This window comes from Mobula hypostoma, chromosome 15 (genome assembly GCF_963921235.1).
Source record: "Mobula hypostoma chromosome 15, sMobHyp1.1, whole genome shotgun sequence".
Lineage (NCBI taxonomy): Eukaryota > Metazoa > Chordata > Chondrichthyes > Myliobatiformes > Myliobatidae > Mobula > Mobula hypostoma.
Genome location: NC_086111.1, coordinates 47,877,060 through 47,897,787, shown reverse-complemented (window position 1 = coordinate 47,897,787; position 20,728 = coordinate 47,877,060). Strand labels below are relative to the sequence as shown.

Below are 20,728 nucleotides of genomic sequence, written 5' to 3'. Positions count from 1 at the left end.
AACTCCTTCCTGGCTACGTTATAACTCTTAAGAGCCCTATCGGATCCTTGCTTCATAAACCTTAAATATGCTTCCTTTTTCCTCTTGTCTAGATATTCCACTTCTTTGGTCAAGCATAGTTCCTCACCTTACCATCCTTTCCCAGGCTCAATGGGACAAACATACGCAGAAGCTCATGCACGTGCTCCCTGAACAGCCCCCACATTCCTGTTGTACATTTCCCAAAGTACATCTGTTTCTAATTTGCACCTCCATATTCTTGCCTAATACCCTTATAATTCACCTTCCCCAACTAAATACTCTCTCGTACTGTCTGCTCCTATCCCTTTCCAAGGCTGTGCTAAGGGTCAGAGAAAACTCGCCCACCGAGAGATCTGTCACGAGACCTGGTTCACTGTTTGGTACCAGATCCCGTATGACTTTCCTCTAATCAGCAATCAATATTCGGGAAGTTGAAATCACCCAATACAACAACCATGTTATTTTTGTTTGTTATTTCCAAAATCTACCTCCCAATCTGCACCTCAGTGTCACTGGTGCTGTTGGAAGGAGGGTGTCTATAGAATACTCCCAACAGAGTGATTGCTCCCTTCTTGTTTCGGACTTCCACCTGCACTGACTGAGTAGGCAATCCTTCAAAGATGCCCTCTCTTTCTGCAGCTGTGATACTATCCCTGATTAGCAATGCCACTACCCTGCCCATTTTACTGCCCTCCCTGTCTTTTTTGAAACATCTAACCCCCAGAACATCCAGCAGCCATTCCTGCCCTTGTGACAGTGAAATCTTTGTAATGGCCACAGCATCATAGCTCCATGGACTGACTCATTCTCTAAGTTCATTGCTCTTGTCCTTGATACTTCGTGCATTAAAATAGACGCATCTCAACCCATCCAACTGACTGCAGTAATGCCCTATCCTTCTTCACAGTCTCTCTACAGGGTGCATTTACCATTACACCAACTGCCCCATTCTCTGACTATCACTCTGGTTCCCATCCCTCTGCCAAACTAGATTCAACCCTCCCAAACAGCTTCAGCAAACCTGCCTGCAAGGATATTGGTCCCCTCAAGATCACGTGTAAGTCTTACCTTCGCCAGAGGAGATCCCAAGGACTGCCAAATCTGAATCCTTGCCCCCCTACACCAATTCTTTAGCCACACATTTATCAGCCAAATCATCCTATTATTATCCTCATTGGCACATGAGAAATCTTTGGAAATCCTGCTTTTAAACTTCCTACCTAGTTCACTGGTACCAATATGTACCACAACTTCTGGCTGCTCACCCTTCCCCTTAAGAAGACGGTGGACCTGATCTGAGACATCCGTGAACCTGGCATCTGGAAGGGCAACATACCATAAGCGAGTCTCTGTCATGTCCAGAAAGTCTCCTGTCTGCTCCCCTAACTATTAAATCTCCTATCACTACTGCTGTCCTCTTCTCCACCCTTCCCTCAGAGTCACAGAGCCACACTCAGTGCTAGAGACCCAACTGCTGTGGCTTTCCTCTGCTAGGTGTCCCCCCAACAGTATCCAAAGTGTTCTAACGTTTTGAAATTGTAAAAAGTAACTTTACCATAAGATATCACAACTTGCACCAGCAGCTACCTTCTCAATTGGCAAAACACTGGAACAAATTTCCTCTGAGATCCGTCTGGGCATGCTTGTAACCAGACTTCTCCGGAGTGTAAGCTGAAGCACTATTTTCTGCTCAGTAGAGCACTGGCTCAGGGTATTTTTCCCAGTTCTCTGTCTAAAAATCTACACTCACAACCTGCACAAGTAGTAAGGTGGGGAGGCAAAAGGAAACTAAAGTATAATTATGCTCTAAGAATTGACCTAAAAGATGCCAGTATAGGTGAAATACTTTATACTTTATAAATGATGCTTTATTGTCGCCAAACAATTGATACTAGAATGTACAATCATCACAGCGATATTTGATTCTGCGCTTCCCACTCCCTGGATTACAAATATTAAATATTAAAAATAGTAAAAATTAGTAAATATTAAAAATTTAAATTATAAATCATAAATAGAAAATAGAGAAATGGAAAGTAAGGTAGTGCAAAAAAACTGAGATGCAGGTCTAGATATTTGGAAGGTACGTCCCAGATCCGGGTCAGGATCCGTTCAGCAGTCTTATCACAGTTCGAAAGAAGCTGTTCCCAAATCTGGCTGTACGAGTCTTCAAGCTCCTGAGCCTTCTCCCGGAGGGAAGAGGGACAAAAAGTGTGTTGACTGGGTGGGTCATATCCTTGATTATCCTGGCAGCACTGCTCCGACAGCGTGCGGTGTAAAGTGAGTCCAAGGACAGAAGATTGGTTTGTGTGATGTGCTGCACTGTGTTCATGATCTTCTGCAGCTTCTTTCGGTCTTGGACAGGACAATTCTATACCAGGTTGTGATGCACCCTGGAAGAATGCTTTCTACGGTGCATCTATAAAAATTAGTGAGGGTTTTTATGGGACAGGCCAAATTTCTTTAGTTTTCTCAGGAAGTAAAGGCGCTGGTGGGCCTTCTTGGCAGTGAACTCTGCTTTGTTGGACCAAGTCAGGTCATTTGTGATATTGACCCCGAGGAACTTAAAGCTTTTGACCTGTTCCACTTGCGCACCACCGATATAAATTGGGCAGTGCGGTCCGCTGCTCCTTCTGAAGTCAACAACCAATTCCTTCATCTTGCTGACGTTGAAGGATAGATTATTGTCTTTGCACCATGCCAGCAGGTTCTTAATTTCCTCTCTGTACTCAAACTCATCATTACCCAAGATACAGCCTACAATTGTTGTGTCATCAGCAAACATATATTGAGTTTGATGGAAACTTGGCTACACAATCATGGGTGTACAGTGAGTACAGCAGGGGGCTGAGTACACAGCCTTGTGGGGCACCGGTGTTCAGAGTGATTGTAGAGGAGATCTTGTCCCCTATTCCGTGTAGCGACTGGTACCCCCGGACCTAAAAGCCGCAGCTCTAGCCTTTAAAAGGGACCTGACCTCATAATTCATCCAAGATTTCCGGTTAGGGAATACCCGGATTGTCTTGCAAGACACACAGTCCTCCGTGCATTTCCAAATAAAGTCCGTGACAGCTGAGGCATACTCATCGAGGTTAGCTGCTGAGTCCTTGAATACTAACCAGTCCACCGATTCAAAGCAGTCACAGAGGACCTCATCCGTTTCCTCCATCCAACGCGATACTTCTTTCGTGACCTCCCGCTTCAGTTTCTGTCTGTAAGCCGGGAGGAGGAGTACGGCCTGATGGTCCGATTTTCTGAAGTGAGGTCATGGGACGGAACGTGATCACAATGATCACGTGCTAACGTCAATGATCACTTGAAGTGTGATCATTGACGTTAGCACATTGAGTAAGTATTTTCTTCAACAGAATAGGCAGCATGTACAAATTAGAGGTCCCTGTACCAGTGAGTCTTACAGATAGATCTTGTCTGTGCCAAACTAGTAAAGTAAAATACAAACGTATGTAAAGTTTGAAAGATTTTAAATAAATGCTGGAAAAGTCCTTAAATTATTAACAAGAAAGGAGGATAATCTAGCAAGACAACTACAAATCCCTAAGTCTGAAGTAACAAAACTGATGACAGGAAATTCAATTTAAGAAAACGTTTGCAACAAAAGTTAAAAAAAACAACAAAAACATTTAAAGGAAGAATATACCTCCGGATATATTTAAGTAATGTTGCTGTATGGAGCAGTGGGATTTAAGATAAAGGTTGAACATGGATAAAGAACTGGCTGAAAGATGAATTCAACGATTACTTGTTAATGAGTGATGCCAGAATGGGGAAGAAATATTGAATAGCATGCTCTAGGCTTTAGTGTTGAGGTCCCTTCTGTTCTTAATCTAAATTAATGACTTGGAGACAGAGAACCAATGCAAATGAGATTGATGAATCAACCAGGGATCTCCAAGTGGAGCTGCATGAAATATGGAACTAGGCAAATCACGAGTAGCAGATAAAATTCCTTTGAGGTAGACATACTTGAAGATTATATTAAAAAAAGATGGATGGCCATGCTATGCTAGTGAGTATAGAGTTAGGTAAATACAGAATTGAATGGAAACTGAACTTAGTAGTGGATTTGGCAATAACCATGTCAAATCAGTGTAGAAGAGATACAGACACAAATTAGATTGCCTTACTATACTAGAAAATGAGTTCTGGTGATCGACTGTCATCAATATAGAAACAGTACTGAGGAGTGCACAACTTGGATTCCACCATCCCCTCAGGCTTCAAGGTGGTCTTCATCATCCAGGTGCCCAAGAGGGTGGCAGTAGCCTGCCTCAACAACTACCATCCAGTGGCACTGACCTCAACAATAACGAGCGGCTGGTTATAGAGAGCATTAAACCCCATCTTCCTGCTACCTGGGACCCTTTCCAATTCACTTATCGGTCAAATCGGTACACGGATGATGCCATAGCCTCTGCACACCATCCTGTCCCGCCTGAAAAATGGTGCCTCATATGCCAGGATACGGTTCATTGACTTCAGCTCAGTGTTTAATACAACCATCCCTCAGAAGCTAATGGTTAAACAGTCCACATTGGGTCTCAGTACTTCCCTCTGTAATTGGATCTTGGACTTCTTGATAGAAAGTCTGTATTGACAGAAACATCTCTACCTCCATCAGGCTGAGCACCAGCACTCTGGCCTGGTGCGTTCAGCACGCTGCTGATGTATGAGTACAATTGTCAGATCCAGTTCAAACCCAATCATCAAGTTCACTGATGATACAACAGTGGTTGGCCTCGTCAACAATGGCAACGAGATGGTGACAGAGAGGAGGTAGAGGCCTGGTAGAATGATGGGAGCACAACAACTTGAGTCTCCATTTGGACAAGACCAAAGAGATGATTGTGGACTTTAGGAAGGTGCAGACTGACCAATTCAAACTGCACATAAATGGCTCCTCCATGGAGAGAGTAAGGAACACCAAGTTTCTGGGAGTGTACATAAGAGACGATCTCATCTCTTCCCTCAACACTACCTCTTCGGTCAAGAAAGCACAGCAGCTTCACCACTTCCTGAGGAGTTTGAGGCAAGAGAGTCAACACCCTGTCCCCAACCATTTTAACAGGAGCACCATCAAGAGAGTCCTAACAAGTTGCATCACTGTCTGGTATGGGAATTGCAAGGCATCTGACCACAAGTCCCTACAAATGATTGTGAGGATTGCTGAGAGGATCATTGGGGTCTCTCTTCCACCCACAAGAGAAATTTATCAGGAGTGCTGCTTCAGTATGGTCCTTAGCATTGTCAATGATCCCTCCCTTCCATTCAACAATCTCTTTGGTCCCCTACTATCAGGTAGGAGGTTCCATAGCATCAGGAAAGAAATTTTAGGATGCGAAGCAGCTTCTTCCCCCAGGTCATAAGGCTTCTGAACTCCCTGCCACCTCATATGAATCTCATCATGCAGTCTTATCACGTATGAAGCACCAGTAGTGTTATACTGTTTATTTTTTAACTTGTATCGTACTGTATATATACCTTATTTTTGTTAATTTATTTGTGGTAATATTATTGTATGTGAGTTATATATACTATTGTGCACCTTGGTCCGGAGGAACATTATATTGTTTGGCGGTATACATGATGGGATGCAGAAGTGGGCTGTGAAGTGGCAGATGGAGTTCAACCCAGAGAAGTGTGAGGTGGTACACTTTGGAAGGACAAACTCCAAGGCAGAGTACAAAGTAAATGGCAGGATACTTGGTAGTGTGGAGGAGCAGAGGGATCTGGGGGTACATGTCCACAGATCCCTGAAAGTTGCCTCACAGATAGATAGGGTAGTTAAAAAAGCTTATGGGGTGTTAGCTTTCATAAGTCGAGGGACAGAGTTTAAGAGTCGCGATGTAATAATGCAGCTCTATAAAACTCTGGTTAGGCCACAACTGGAGTACTGTGTCCAGTTCTGGTCGCCTCACTATAGGAAGGATGTGGAAGCATTGGAAAGGGTACAGAGGAGATTTACCAGGATGCTGCCTGGTTTAGAGAGTATGCATTATGATCAGAGATTAAGGGAGCTAGGGCTTTGCTCTTTGGAGAGAAGGAGGATGAAAAGAGACATGATAGAGGTGTACAAGATAATAAGAGGAATAGATAGAGTGGATAGCCAGTGCCTCTTTCCCAGGGCACCATTGCTCAATACAAGAGGACATGGCTTTAAGGTAAGGGGTGGGAAGTTCAAGGGGGATATTAGAGGAAGATTTTTTACTCAGAGAGTGGTTGGTGCGTGAAATGTACTGCCTGAGTCAGTGGTGGAGGCAGATACACTCGTGAAGTTTAAGAGACTACTAAACAGGTATATGGAGGAATTTAAGGTTGGGGGTTATATGGGAGGCAGGGTTTGAGGGTCGGCACAACATTGTGGGCTGAAGGGCCTGTAACGTGCTGTACTATTCTATGTTCTATGTGTACAGTTGAATGGCATAAACTGAACTTGAACTTAAATTGACCTGAAGAGAAAACTACCATGAAAAAGAATTTGCATTTTAATTAACTAATTTAATTTGTATTTTAAGGAGCTAGAAATAAGTACTATTATGTCAAAATATGTCACATTAATATAATATACTGTCCTTATCAGATGACCCCAAGGATATTGATTTCTTTTCTCTCAGGATCTGGGCATTGCCTGCAAATCCAGTATGTATTGATGTCCTGATTATCTTTGAGTAGGTGGTGGTGAGCCAATCTCTTGAACTGCTGTAGGCTGTGTGAAGCTACTCACACAATGCTGTTGGGTGTAGGGACTTCTAGGATTTAGACCCAATACAATGAAAGGCCATCTATTTATTTTCAAATTAGGATGGTTTGAATAAAACATGCTAGATTCATTTTAAATGCTTAACAAAAGCCACATCCCTTAACGTCCATTATGAACAAACCAAAAGCAGTCACCTTTCACTGATGTTATCACATCAGATACCATCTCTCAAAGTGACCACAACCACTCAATGACAGTGTTTGTGAATTATATAGAACAGTTTCTACTATGAACAATATGTGTCATCTGTCACTCATTACATTACCCTACACTGTTACAATACTCCCCTGATTTGAAATAATATGACTGAGAGAAACCTGAAAGTTACAAGATGATAAACATCATAAATAATGTTAACCTGGAGCACTATGCCCAAGAATAAAGAATGTCAAGATCTATAAACAACGGAACATTGGTTAAAACTGGGTGTAAGTAAAGTTTACCACATTAACATAAAATGCTGGAAACATAACAGTTTTAACACTATCTATGGACAGACAGCAAATGGTAGCAACAATTTGGTTAAGAATACTCAATCAACATAGCAACAATTTCCTGCATTAATATTCTTTCTTAAAGAAAACAAAGCGGTCATAACTTTTTCACTTGAACTTTTGAAAACAAAGATGAGACTGCGAGGTTGAATTGAAACTTGGATTTGAGGAATAAAATTTTATACAAAATTTAATAGGTAGAAAAAAAAAGTGAGATATTACCAATGCCATTTCATTGGCTCTTCACTCAACCCTGCAACAGCTGGAATGCAAAGATACAAAGAGAAAAATTGAAAATCTGCCGCAGCAACAGCCTCCCATTCAATGTTAGCAAGATCAAGGAGCTGATTATTGACTTCAGGAGGAGGAAATCGGAATCCTCCTCGGGGAATCTGAGTTGGAGAGGATCATCAACTTTAAATTCCTATCATTTCAGAGGATCTGTCCTGGGCCTAGCACCTAAGTGCAATTACAAAGAAATCACAGCAGTGCCTCTACTTCCATAGGAGTCTGAAAATATTCAGCATGATATTTAAAACTTTGATAAACTTCTGTAAATGTGTGATGGAGAGTATATTGACTGGTTGCATCACAGCCCAGTACGGAAACAGCAATGCTCTTGAATGGAAAATCCTACAAAAAGTAGGGGATCCGGCCCAGTCCATCACGGTAAAGCCCTCCACACCATTGAGCACATCTGTATGGAGCGCAGTCGCAGGAAAGCAGCATCCATCATCAAGGACCCCCACCACCCAGACTATGCGCTCTTCTTGCTGTTGCCATTGGGAAGAAGGTACAAGATCCTCAGGACCTACACCGTCAGGTTCTGGAACAATTATTACCCCTCAGTCATCTGGGTTTTGAACCAGAGGGAATAACTTTGCTCAACTTCACTCGCCCCATCACTGAAATGTTCCCACAGTCTTTTGGCAGCCTTTATCAACATTTTTGCCCTGGAGGAAACCTTCAAATAATTTTCAGGTCTCGGGGGACACAACGTAAATATTATTATATCCACAGCTCACAATACATTAGTGTGATCAGTAAGTTGTAGATTTAATAATCTGAAAAATAATTGTCAATGCTCTTTATAGTAGACAATGTAAATTTTAAAAACTCATACAGCAAACATAATAAATTTCTTTTAAATAACTGGCTTAAGCCAAATTGGGATTTAATTTTTCTAAAGGTAGGTTTGGTAGATTTAATTTAAATAAAGGTTGTAAATTGATTTTAATTAAAAACTTTACTGTTTGTTTTGAGATTCCAATAGCCTTTTAAAATGATCAGCACTTTTACGTGTCATATTGCTGTGATTTGTAATTAAGTGTCTTTTTAATTTTGCTGGAGCCATTGCTATGTTTGTATGGTGTTTGCCACAGAGTAGGCTCAATGGAATAGGGGTTAATAAAATATAAAAAAGAACGGCATAATAAATAACCAAATGAGAAAACCGCAAAAAATACAAACACTTCATGATACAATTCATTTCTAACCTACACAATCCATATTTTGCAACGTTTACAACAACAGCAAAGCAGCAGGCCAGCAGTGAGTCACAACGCATAAAAATTCCTTCTTGAGGGTGCAAATTTCCCTCCAATTTTCCAGTACACCAGTCGTATTTGTTCACTTCCATATGTCATTTGACGCCAGGTAAGGGGAAGTTTGGGGAGGTAATTCAGGAGGGAGAGGCTGATGTCTCAGCCCAAGTGGGGTGAGTCCTTTCAACCCAGGGAAAATGCACTTCATGCTTCTGATCAGCGTACCGTTCTCCCCTCCGTACAATGTAGTGCTCAACGGTGCTCACCATCAGCGTACTGTCCTCCCCTCCACACAATACAGCGCTCTCCATCAGCCTGCCGTCCGCCCCTCCGTGCAATACAGTGCTGACCGATTATCAAAAGCCACCCCTATCTTGGGGCAAAAACTGAGACTAGACACAGTCCCACTGCATGCTGCCATACTAGGCTGAGAGACCTCTGACAGGATTGTGAATGGGGCTGCTTGGTCACTGCCCAGCATTGTGAGTGCTAGCATCAAGCGTTCAAAAAGCAATGTTTATTTTTTTCCAATCACAATCTCTCACAGAACTCTTACCAACCTCTTGCGGAACCCTAGGGTTCTGTGGAACTCTGGTTGAAAAACCATGATTTATGGACTCAATTTCAAGGACTCTGCATCTCATGTTCTCGATATTTATTGTTTATTATTTTCTCTTCTGTGTTTGCACAATTTTTTTTTGGATATTGGCTATTTGTCCATCCTATTGGATGTGGTCTTTTGTTGCTTCTTGGATTTACTGTGTACGCCCACGGAAAATGAATCTCAGGGTAGCATATGGTGACATATATGTAATTTAATAATAAATTTACTTTGAACTGTCAACTTTGAACTCTATCCTTGTTAAGGCGGCAGGAAGATGGGGTATGCATGGATGTCCGGGAAATGGACGGGGTATGGGTGAGGGCAGCATCAATGGTGGAGGAAGGGAAACCCCATTCTTTGAAAAAGGAGGACATCTCTGATGAAAGAAAAGCCTCATTCCAGGAACAGATGCGGCAAGGATAAAGGAACAGAAAAAAGGGATTGCCTTTTTTTTACAGTAGACAGGGTGGGAAGAGGTGACAAGATAGCCGTGGGGATTGATGGCTTTAGAAAAGATATATATTGGTATATATCGGTAGACCACTCTGGAGTCTCACCTCTTCTCAACACCTGCCTATCACTTCCCCCGGTGTGCCTTCTCCTCCCCTTTCTCCCAAGATCTACTCTGCTCTCCTATCAGATTCCTTCTTCTCCAGCCCTGTGCCTTTTCCACTTATCACCTCCCAGCTTCTAACTTCATTCCCCCTCCCCCACCAACATGGTTTCATCTATCACCTTCTAGCTTGTTCTCATTCCCCTCCCCCCCGCCAACTTCTTATTATGACATCTTCCCCCTTCCTTTCTAGTCCTGATAAAGGGTCTTGGCCTGAAATGTCACCTGTTTATTCATTTCCACTGGAGTATCAGCTCACTTTCCACTGCCTGGTCCAAAGCCTGCAAGCTTATGCCATTTCAAGTACTACTTCAAAATGTAGCTAGGATTTGCAGTTTTACCATCCTTTTTGGACAGCAAGCTCCAGACTCACACTGGATGAAAAGGTTTCTTCACATCTCCCATCTAATCCCCTGCTGATTAATTCTATGTCTCTCCTGGTATTGTTCTTTCTGCTAAAGGAAATAAATCCTTCCTTATCCACTTTACCTAAGCCTTCGATATTTTATACAACTCAGCTAAATCTCCTTGTTGCCTCTGCTCCAAAGAAAACAATTCAACCTATCCAATCTTTCCTTGGGACTAAACTTCTTCAGTGCTGATAACACTATTAGAAATATCCGTTCAGCTATTTTCTGTAGTGTGGTGACTAGAACTAAACACAATACTCGAAATGTGATCCAATTTTTTAATTCTTCATTTTAAATTCTATACTTCTGCCAAGAAAAGACTTATGGATTAGTAAGATTTAGTAGGTTGTGGGCATGCTATGTTGATGGCGGAAGCATGGGAACACTTGCGGACTGTGTTAGTCGCTGACACAAATGATGCGGTTCACCGTATGTTTTGAGGTACAGCTGACAAATAAAGCTAATATGTAAAACTGTTGGCCATTTAAACCAGAGCCACCTGCCTTGCTACCATCAAGGGTTAGTGGATATTCACTTCAAAATCCCTCATTATTGTTACAGTTCTGAGTATTGATCATGTATTCCTTTACTTGTCACCATTTTCAAATATTCACCTCAGACTTGCCTGGATTGAATTCCACTCACCACTTTTCTATCCATCTGATACATTCCTGGTGTCAAAACTGTCTTCCTCACTATCAACTAAATAATTTTGTATCATCTGGTGATAGCTGAAACTTTTGACTGTAGATCCTATTTGCATATCAGAAGAGAAAAAACAATACAGAACCTAATCGTAAACAGTCACAAAGACACAGATGTTATAATGAATTTTCAGTACAAAGGCCTTGCACACAGATGACTTCAATCGGAAGTCGTGTTATTCAGGATTTAAAGACATGCTGATTTAAAGAACCCTTTCCAGGATATTCTACTAAAGTCTGTGTGAAGACCAGTTCTAGTAGTTTGGGAACTAAATTATTTTATCATGAAATTTTATTAAAATGTTTATGAACATTAATGGAATGGAAAGGCCTCAAGGTTGATTTACAAATAATCTGAATTTATATCTTGCTTTCTTTCAGGATGATTACGTACTGGAAGTGCGTCACTTTCAGTGTCCAAAATGGCCCAATCCAGATGCTCCTCTGAGTAGCACCTTTGAACTTATTAATGTATTAAAAGAAGAGGCCTCAACCAGAGATGGACCAACCATTGTTCACGATGAGTATGTACTTCCTATTTCACTGATAGTGAATAAATTCATGTGTATGGGAAGCATTATTCTCCAGGTGGAAGGGGAAGCAAATGGACGACATGAGTATGTCCAACTATAAATATCCAACTTGTGTTGTCCTGATCTAGTACAAATTTTACATGAGTTCAAAATTGTGTAATATGTTCTTAGTATCCAGCCGTGATTTGCGATCATAGAAAATGTGTACAGAGCAAACAAATACATCTTTGGCTGGACCCAGAGTGGCTGCTGTATCCAAGCATGCCATCATCTTACCAGAAAGACTGAATGGGCTGGGACTATTTTCTCTGAAAGAAGGAGGTTGATGGTGGAATTCAAAGGTTTATAGCATCATGAGAGGCAAAGAAAAGAAGAATAGTCATAGTTTTTTTCCCAAATTACTTTCCCCAAGCAGAAAGGCTGATCACAGTTCACCCACCAACTCCACCACTACTTAATTATTTCCTGTCAGTCACCATATGTACAACATCATGGCCTAGCATCACTTCATGGACATTTAATCAATCTATAAGCCGTCTTGTGTATTTATATTTATTGTGTTTTGTTTATTATTACTATGTTCTTTATCTTTTGTGTTTTTTTGTGCTGGGTCGGATCTGGAGTAACAATTATTTCGTTCTTCTTGACACTTGTATACAGCAAACGACATTAAGCAATCTTGAATCTTGAATCTGGAGGGCGTAGGTTTAAGATGAAAGGGAAAGGGAAGGATTCAAATGGGTCCTGAGGGGCAAGTTTTTCACACAAAGGGTAGTGAGTACATGCAGTAATCTGGCAGAAAATGTGGTAGCGGTGTGTACAATGTTAAAAGATGTTTTGAGAGAAAAGATTTCGAGGGACATAGACCAAATGAAAGCAAATGGGAAGAAGGCACCTTGGTTGGCATGGAGGAGTTGGGCTGTAGGACGTGCTTCCATGCAGTGTAACTTCATTACTAAAAGTTCTTTTGATTTTTGTAACTTGAAAAAGGAATTATTGGAGAAGTTTGGTTTATGATGAGCCTATGATGAGGAATCTTGTGTAAAGCCATCCTAAAATCCATGTAGACAATATCCTCAGCTCCATCATTGTCACCTCCTTAAAATCCACTAACAAGTTGGTAGGAAGCCATGCCCCACACAAAGCCATACTGACCATCCCTAATTATGCCATGGCTTTCCAAGTGCTCATAAATACTAACCTAAGGATCTTCTCCAGTAGCTTCCTTACCACAGGCATGAGACTTACCGGCTATAGTTTCCAGAATTATCCCTATTTCACTTTTTCTTAGCTACTTGCCAGTCCTCTGTGTCCTCAACTGTGGCTGTAGAGAATATGAAGATATTAGTCAAGGCCCTAGTAGTATCATCACATGCTTCTGTCAATAACTTGGCCTATCTGAAATATCTTTCTCCTTGGTAAATAGTGATGCAGAGTAATCATTTAGGACCTCACCCACATCCTCCACTTCTAAGCACACATTCTCTCCTTTATCGTTGAGTAGTTTTACCCCCTCACTGTTTTTTATCTTTTATTTTCATCTCTCTCTCTCTCTCTCTCTGTATATACACACACACACAATATATATATATGGAATGTCTTGCGATTCTTTGTATGGCCCCTCCTGGCTGTTCTATTTCCCTCTTGATTTCTCTTCCAGCTTCTTTATAATCTTCAAATATTCCATTTGATTTTAACTTCCCAAAACTTGCCTATTCTTCTTTTTACCGCTTGACTAAGTTCATCACTTATGAAGAAAACTCAACCATATTCTCTAATCCAGGCAGAATCCTGTCTAAAGCTTCCACATCCTTCCATTAGTTGACCAGAACTGAACACAATACAAAGTGTGGTCTCACCAAAGCTTTATAGAGCAGCAACATTACCTTGCAGCTTTTGAACTCAGTGCCTTGGCCAGTGAAGGCCAGCACACCAAATGCCTTCTTAACCAGCCTATCAACTTGCACTGCAACTTTGAACCAGGTACTGCATAGACATGGACCCCAAGATCCCTCCATTCCTCCACACTGCTAAGAATCCTGCCATTAACCTTGTACTCTGCCTTCAAGTTCAACCTTGCAAAGTGAATCACTTCACACCTATTTAAACAACCTTATTATTTCAATACCTATGTTGCCCCACCATTCTCTAATCAGGGCCTTTCGTCACTATAATTCTTTTCATTTAATTTAGTCTTGCCTGAAAAATAATGTTCTTGGACTGTAAAATTGACAACTATGTTTAATTAGATCCTCTGATATAAACACATAAATAGTTTAAATTTCTATTAATATAGTTAAAAAGGTTAAGAGTAGTCATTATGAAAAGGTCTAGAAATATAATTTTAATAGAGTGATATAGCAGTAATAAAGAAAATGCGGAAGGCCATATGACGAGATATTCTGATATCCTAAAGAGTTACTTTCATTCTATGTTATGCAGGTTTGGAGGCGTCTCTGCTGGGCTGTTCTGTGGCCTTACCACTCTTTCACAGCAGTTGGAGTGTGAATCTGCTGTGGATGTGTACCAGGTTGCAAAGATGATAAACCTTATGAGGCCAGGAGTTTTCACAGACATTGTAAGTACCTGACAATGAAAACTTAAAATATCTCTCCATTTTTCATTGATAACTATAAACTTCATAAATGTTTCCTGAAGTTAATATGCAAAACACATACATGTTATTAAAAATCTCAAGATCTTATATATCACATTATATTTGTGAGGATTCCAATAAATAGGTTGCTCAGGCATTTGTTATAATCCGATCTCACTCATCTTTTAATACATTAACTACGTTGTTTAAAATTTCCACATTTTTGCAGTGGTTATAACTTTGACTGTTGAAGTAGTAATGTGCACAAAAATTAACAGATTTTCATAACTTATTTTATCTTGTCTGTCTTTGCACAGGAGCAGTATCAGTTCCTATATAAAGCAATGCTCAGCTTAATCAGCACAAAAGAGAATGGGAATGGCCTCTCATCATTTGACAAAAACGGCACCATCATTATCACTGATGAATCAGATCCAGCCGAGAGCATGGAATCTCTTGTGTAATATGAAGCTTTTTGCAAATGGCACTTCATTTGAAAAATGTTTAAGGACTGAATGAACTTTTGAGGCCTTTATTGCCAGGTTCCAATTTTACTGACAACCTGACTGTACTTTTCACAGTGATGAGAGTTTCAATGTTTTAACCATTCTGAATCTTACTGTTATCCTGCTGAGTATTTGCACCTCTTAGCTTCACAAAACAAAATCTCAATTCATTCTAGTTTGCACTATTTGATCAGTGTTACAGGCGATTAATACCTAGGACAAAATCCCAAAACTCCACAAAGCTATACTGTCTGCAATCTTTCATTAGCTGTGTGCATAGGAAGATGGAATTTGAGTTTAGAGATAGCTTTACAGTAATTTTGCAAACAGAAGCATTCTACATTTTGGCAACACACATCAAAGTTGCTGGTGAACGCAGCAGGCCAGGCAGCATCTGTAGGAAGAGGTGCAGTCGATGTTTCAGTCCTGACGAAGGGTCTCAGCCTGAAACGTCGACTGTACCTCTTCCTAGAGATGCTGCCTGGCCTGCTGCGTTCACCAGCAACTTTGATGTGTGTTGCTTGAATTTCCAGCATCTGCAGAATTCCTGTTGTTTGCATTCTACATTTTGGTTGGAGATTGGTTCAGATGGCGCCCTCTTTTATGCATAAATGGTGTAATTTTAGATATCATTTGAAGTAATACATTATGTGAGCCTGGCAAATCTTTGCGAAATGCCTGTGATACAACTTTACATTCCAGTGATCAGAGTATAAAAATTCAAAACAAAACTCTTTATAAATTGGATTTGCTATGCCAGGGGTATGGGTAAATCAATTAAATTGTCAATTTCTAACAATGTTACATTAGTAATGTAACAGGTTGTAACTGGATATTTATGGAGAAATGCTGACTTTTTGCATATAGCTGAAAAGTAATAAATCTCTTAAGGGAAACAGTCATATTGCATGTAAGATGCAGAACTGCTAAGCCCTTTGAAGGATTAATAAAAATGCATAGTCAGTTTCTTTTACAAGGATGTGAGCGTTGATATTAGAAAAGATAGATTAACATGTGAATTAGATAAGTGCAAAAATGACAGATCATTTGATAATAATAGTTACACCATTACTTATATAAAGGCTTCACCAATAATGTAGCAGATTTGCCTGCTCAATACTTGTCATTTTAAAATATTTTTTTAAAAATCTCAGATCATATAATGTCGATGGAACAAACTTTTTAACTTACCAAAGATATAAAGTAGTTCTCAGCAGAATGTAGTCATTCTTTTCTTTCCCAGAAATACAGTTTTAATTGTCTTATTAATTATTTTTAAAATGTCTCTTCAGTCCAGGGTGCACTTTTTTATTTGTAAGCTCAATAAATGACTCAATAAGATGAATGTTAATATTATCAAGATGCCAGTTCGTATTTTTATGAACATTTCTGCCTAGCGAATAAACTTTCACACAGATATACAGTACATACCTTAATTGCAATGTAGAATCTCTCTATGGTTTCTCTTTTTAAGGAGCAGACCATATTTGTACATAAGATTCATTTGTGATAGTCAGTTAGTTCTCTGCAGTTGTAGTTTTGTTCTCATGAATGGGAAGAATACGGCAATGCTGGACAGAATTTGCTGTAATATTTCTCTTCGACATGACACCCTTAAAGAAAACTGCTACCTGGAAGTAAAAACAAAAGTTTCAAAATTTTATGTATTAAAAAGAGGTATTTTCACAAAGTAGGAGACATTTTCTATACAAACTAAACATTTTGAAGGGGCAAACACAAATCAGACTTTTAGGCAATTAAAAAGCTTGAACTGTTTTCAAGAAAATCTATCTATATAATAAAAAAAAGAAAAAAAACTTTTCTCAACAAAGTGGAGATATTTGAATTTTCTTTTTAACCTCATGGTGTAGTTGTCTTCAAAAATAATTTTGTTTCTGTGTTTTAGGCAAATGCATTCATAGATCATATACCACGTCCTGAAGATCATAATCTACATTCATTCTTAAAGGTAGCAGACAAATCAAATTGTAAATATTTTGTGCTTTGCAGGCATCTTATGGGGACTTTGTATCTATGTTATATAATCACAGAATTTTATATTTTCATATAAAGCTAATTTTTTTCTAGTCTCAACTCCTTCATAGTTTTGTGGTGGCTATGTCGAAAGCTGTATGTGCATTGAGCAGTACCATGAATACAGTGTCATCACATTTCAAAGGCATTTAACATTTATTACTTCTTGGGGCAGTGGTCGTCAAAGTTGCAGGTATTTTCAACTATATCGTTGGTGTGTGCAATAGGAATAGACCTAGGCAGTTACTGAACAAGTTTGTCTCATAACCCATTTGAAAATGTGGTGTTTTGTAACTTGAAAAAATCTGCTTTTTCTGTTGGAAACTACAGTAAATTGTTCTATTATAGTGTTATTTAATATGTAAATTGTATTCCTATACATGAAATAAAGTATGGGTTTTGATGGACCAGTAGCTGGACACTTTTATTCTCGTGGATTAAAGCATACTTTGCTTCCCAGTGCATCCTAAATTAGATTGATGACAGTCAGAAGTAACTGAAAGATGTTGGATAAAGCAAAATACTACAGCAACAGAAATTTTAAATAAAAGTAAACCATATCCAGGTGAATTATATGCAACATCTACTAAGAGATTATATGAATATTGTTTCAGGATATGTTATGTTGAAGTTGTATAAGACATTGGTGAGACCTAATTTGGAGTATTGTGTGCAGTTTCGGTCACCTAACTACAGGAAAGATGTAAATAAGGTTGAAAGGTTACAGAGAAAATTTACAAAGATGTTGCCAGAACTGAAGGACCTGAGGAAAGATTGAATAAGTTAGGGCTTTACTCCTTGGAGTGTAGAAGATTGAGGGGAGATTTGACAGAGGTATACAAAATTATGAGAGTATAGATAAGGTAAATGCAAGCAGGCATTTTCCACTGAGTTTGGGTGGGACTACAACTAGAGGTCATGGATTAAGGGTGAAAGGTGAAAAGTTTAAGGGGAACATGAGGGGAAACTTATTCGCTCAAGTGGTGCATGAGGCTTGATTCCAATGTTTGAGAAAAGTTTAGACAGGTACATGGATGGTAAAGGCATGGAGGGGTATGGTCCTGGTGGTGGTCGATGGGAGTAGGCAGTTTAAATGGTATAGCATGGACTAGATGAGCTGAAGGACCTGTTTCTGTGCTGTGCTTTTCTATAAGTCTATGTAATGTGTTGTCATCAAAACTGTAAGATACTGTAGGATGAACTGTTTATAAAGAACAAAGCCAGAAAAATGGGGCATGGAAAGAGAAAGGGAATGTTGTGTAATTTAAGTGTAGAGTTGTAGATGACTAAATGACAGAACTGATAGCAGATTAGTCTAGACCAAGCAACGAGGAGTGTAATAACCATTAAATGATTTGGAGTTGGGTAAAAGCAGGGAATTGAAGCAAAGCCAGCAAAATGGAGAAGACTACAATGGCTCCAATGAGAACAAGATGCAAACAGCACCAAGGCACTAAAAGGGCTGATCACCCAGCTGACTGCATGCTAACAAAGAAGTCAGAGACATGTGACATGAAATTTGTTAATTTAGCAGTAGCAGTTCAATGCAATACATAATATAGAAAAAAATAAATACTGTAAATAAATTACAGTGTATATATAATATATATATATAGAATAGATTAAAAATCATGCAAAAAACAGAAATAATATACATTTAAAAAGTGAGGTAGTATCCAAGGGTTCAATGTCCATTTAGGAATTGGATGGCAGAGGGGAAGAAGCTGTTCCTGAATTGCTGAGTGTATGCCTTCAGGCTTCAGTACAGTACCTCCTACCTGATGGTAACAGTGAGAAAAGGGCATGCCCTGCGTGCTGGAGTTCCTTAATAATGGACGCTGCCTTTCTGAGACACCGCTTCCTGAAGATATCCTGGGTACTTTGTAGGCTGGTACCCAAGATGGAACCAAGTAAATTTACAACCCTCTGCGGCTTCAGTAACCCCTCCATACCAGACAGTGATGCAGCCTGTCAGAATGCTCTCCATGGTATATAATGAAGTATAGCTGCTGTCGTGCCTTCTTTATAACTGCATTGATATGTTGGGACCAGGTTAGATCCTCAGGGATCTTGACACCCAGGAACTTGAAACTGCTCACTCTCTCCACTTCTGATCTCTCTAGGAGGAATAGTATGTGTTCCTTCGTCTTACCCTTCCAGAAGTTCACAATCAGTTCTTTGTCTTACTGACGTTGAGTGCCAGGTTGTTGCTGCAGCACCAGTCCATTAGTTGGCATATCTCACTCCTGTACGCCCTCTCGTCACCACCTGAGATTCTACCAACAATGGTTGTATCATCAGCAAGTTTTTAGATGGTATTTGAGCTATGCCTAGCCACACAGTCATGGGTATATAGAGAGTAGAGCAGTGGGCTAAGCACACACCCCTGAGGTGCACCAGTGTTGATCGTCAGCCATGCACTTATCCACACCATTTCTGGACATTCTGCTTCACCTATCAGCATCTACATTCTGATCTACAGCTATTAACATATTCTGTGGTCCTTCTGAGTGTTAGACATCATAACATGAACCTTCATATCCCACACAGTGTCCAGTCCAACACTAATGACTGATCAGACAATGAAGCAGTCCACAAGACCTGGGCAATATCCAGCCCTAGACCAGTAGATGGCAAATAACATTAGTGCCACTCAAGATGAAACCCGACAAGAGCAAATCCAGCTATCATCCCCTTACAATTGTCCAATTGTAATGCCATTGTGAATGTGTAAAATCTCCCATTATCAAAATTCTGAAAGTTGCTAATATCGACTAAGGCACATGCTATTCTGACTTGGAAATAGATCACTGTTCCTTCACAGACCCCTCCCTAACAGCAGTATGGGTATCGCCACACCTCAGGGACTGCAGTGCTTCAGGAAAGCAATTCACCACCACCTTCACAAAGGTACTGTAGTTTGGGCAATGTAACGCTGGTTCAGCCTGTGAAGCCCATTTTCCCTAAATGAATAAAATATGTTTACCAAAGTTACAGAGATGACTAACACTGAGGCTGAAGCTAACTAGGTAGAATCCAGGAATAATAAAATAAAATACTTACGAGGTGGGCATATGTGCGTAGTTCTCCATCATTCTTTTAGTTGGGTTCAGCTCAGGTGGCAACTCCTGAGTACTGAGTGATATAAAGTACAAACACAATTGCACCGTGTGTTTTTTAATGTTTTGTAATTGAAATTTTATACTACCCAAAGTGAAGCCCAGAACATACTCAACCCAAATGACCTAATTCTGCTCCGATGTCTTATGGTCTTCTTTTCCTCAATTCAGGAAATTCAATCTATCATTTGTGCATAAGATGATCTCATTCCCCAAGCAAAATTCCTTTCAGAACTTTGCAGAGGAAAGTACACCAAGTTGTCTTGAGTGCAATTATGTTCGGTACTCCCAGTACGACCAAATTTTAGAATCAGAATCAGGTTTAATATCATTGGCATATGTTGTGAAATTTGTTAACTTTACAGCAGCAGTACAAGGCAATACATAATAAATAGATATGGAGAAAAACAGCTGAGTTACATTAAGTATGTATAAGTCTATTAAATAGTTAAGCTAAAATAAGTAGATCAAGAAGAAACAGAAATAAAAAGTAGTAAGGTAGTGTTCATGGGTTCACTATCCATTTAGAAATCAGATGGTAGAACGGAAGAAGCTGTTCCTGAATTGCTGAGTGTGTGCCTTCAGGCTTCTGTACCTCCTTCCCAACAGTAACAATGAAAAGACAGCATGTCCTGGGTGTGGTGGGGATCCTTAATGATGGGCTCTGCCTTCCTTGAAGATGTCTTGGATAGTACTCATGATGGAGCTGACTAATTCTACAAGGTTCTGCAACTTATTTCAATCACATGCAGTAGATTCCCTCCCCCCCCCC

The 20,728-nt window shown here is 39.9% G+C and overlaps 1 protein-coding gene across 1 annotated transcript in view; it reads left to right on the top strand.

The window, feature by feature from the left end:
• The window catches only part of LOC134356821 (receptor-type tyrosine-protein phosphatase gamma-like), a 699,039-nt gene extending 681,795 nt beyond the window's left edge, over window positions 1-17,244 (top strand). The window contains exons 27-29 of the mRNA XM_063067988.1: window positions 11,550-11,692; window positions 14,144-14,279; window positions 14,615-17,244. Of these exons, the coding sequence (XP_062924058.1) occupies window positions 11,550-11,692; window positions 14,144-14,279; window positions 14,615-14,761 (426 nt within the window). The 3' untranslated portion in view covers window positions 14,762-17,244. The remainder of the gene's footprint in view (window positions 1-11,549; window positions 11,693-14,143; window positions 14,280-14,614) is intronic.
• Window positions 17,245-20,728: the final 3,484 nt, after the last annotated feature.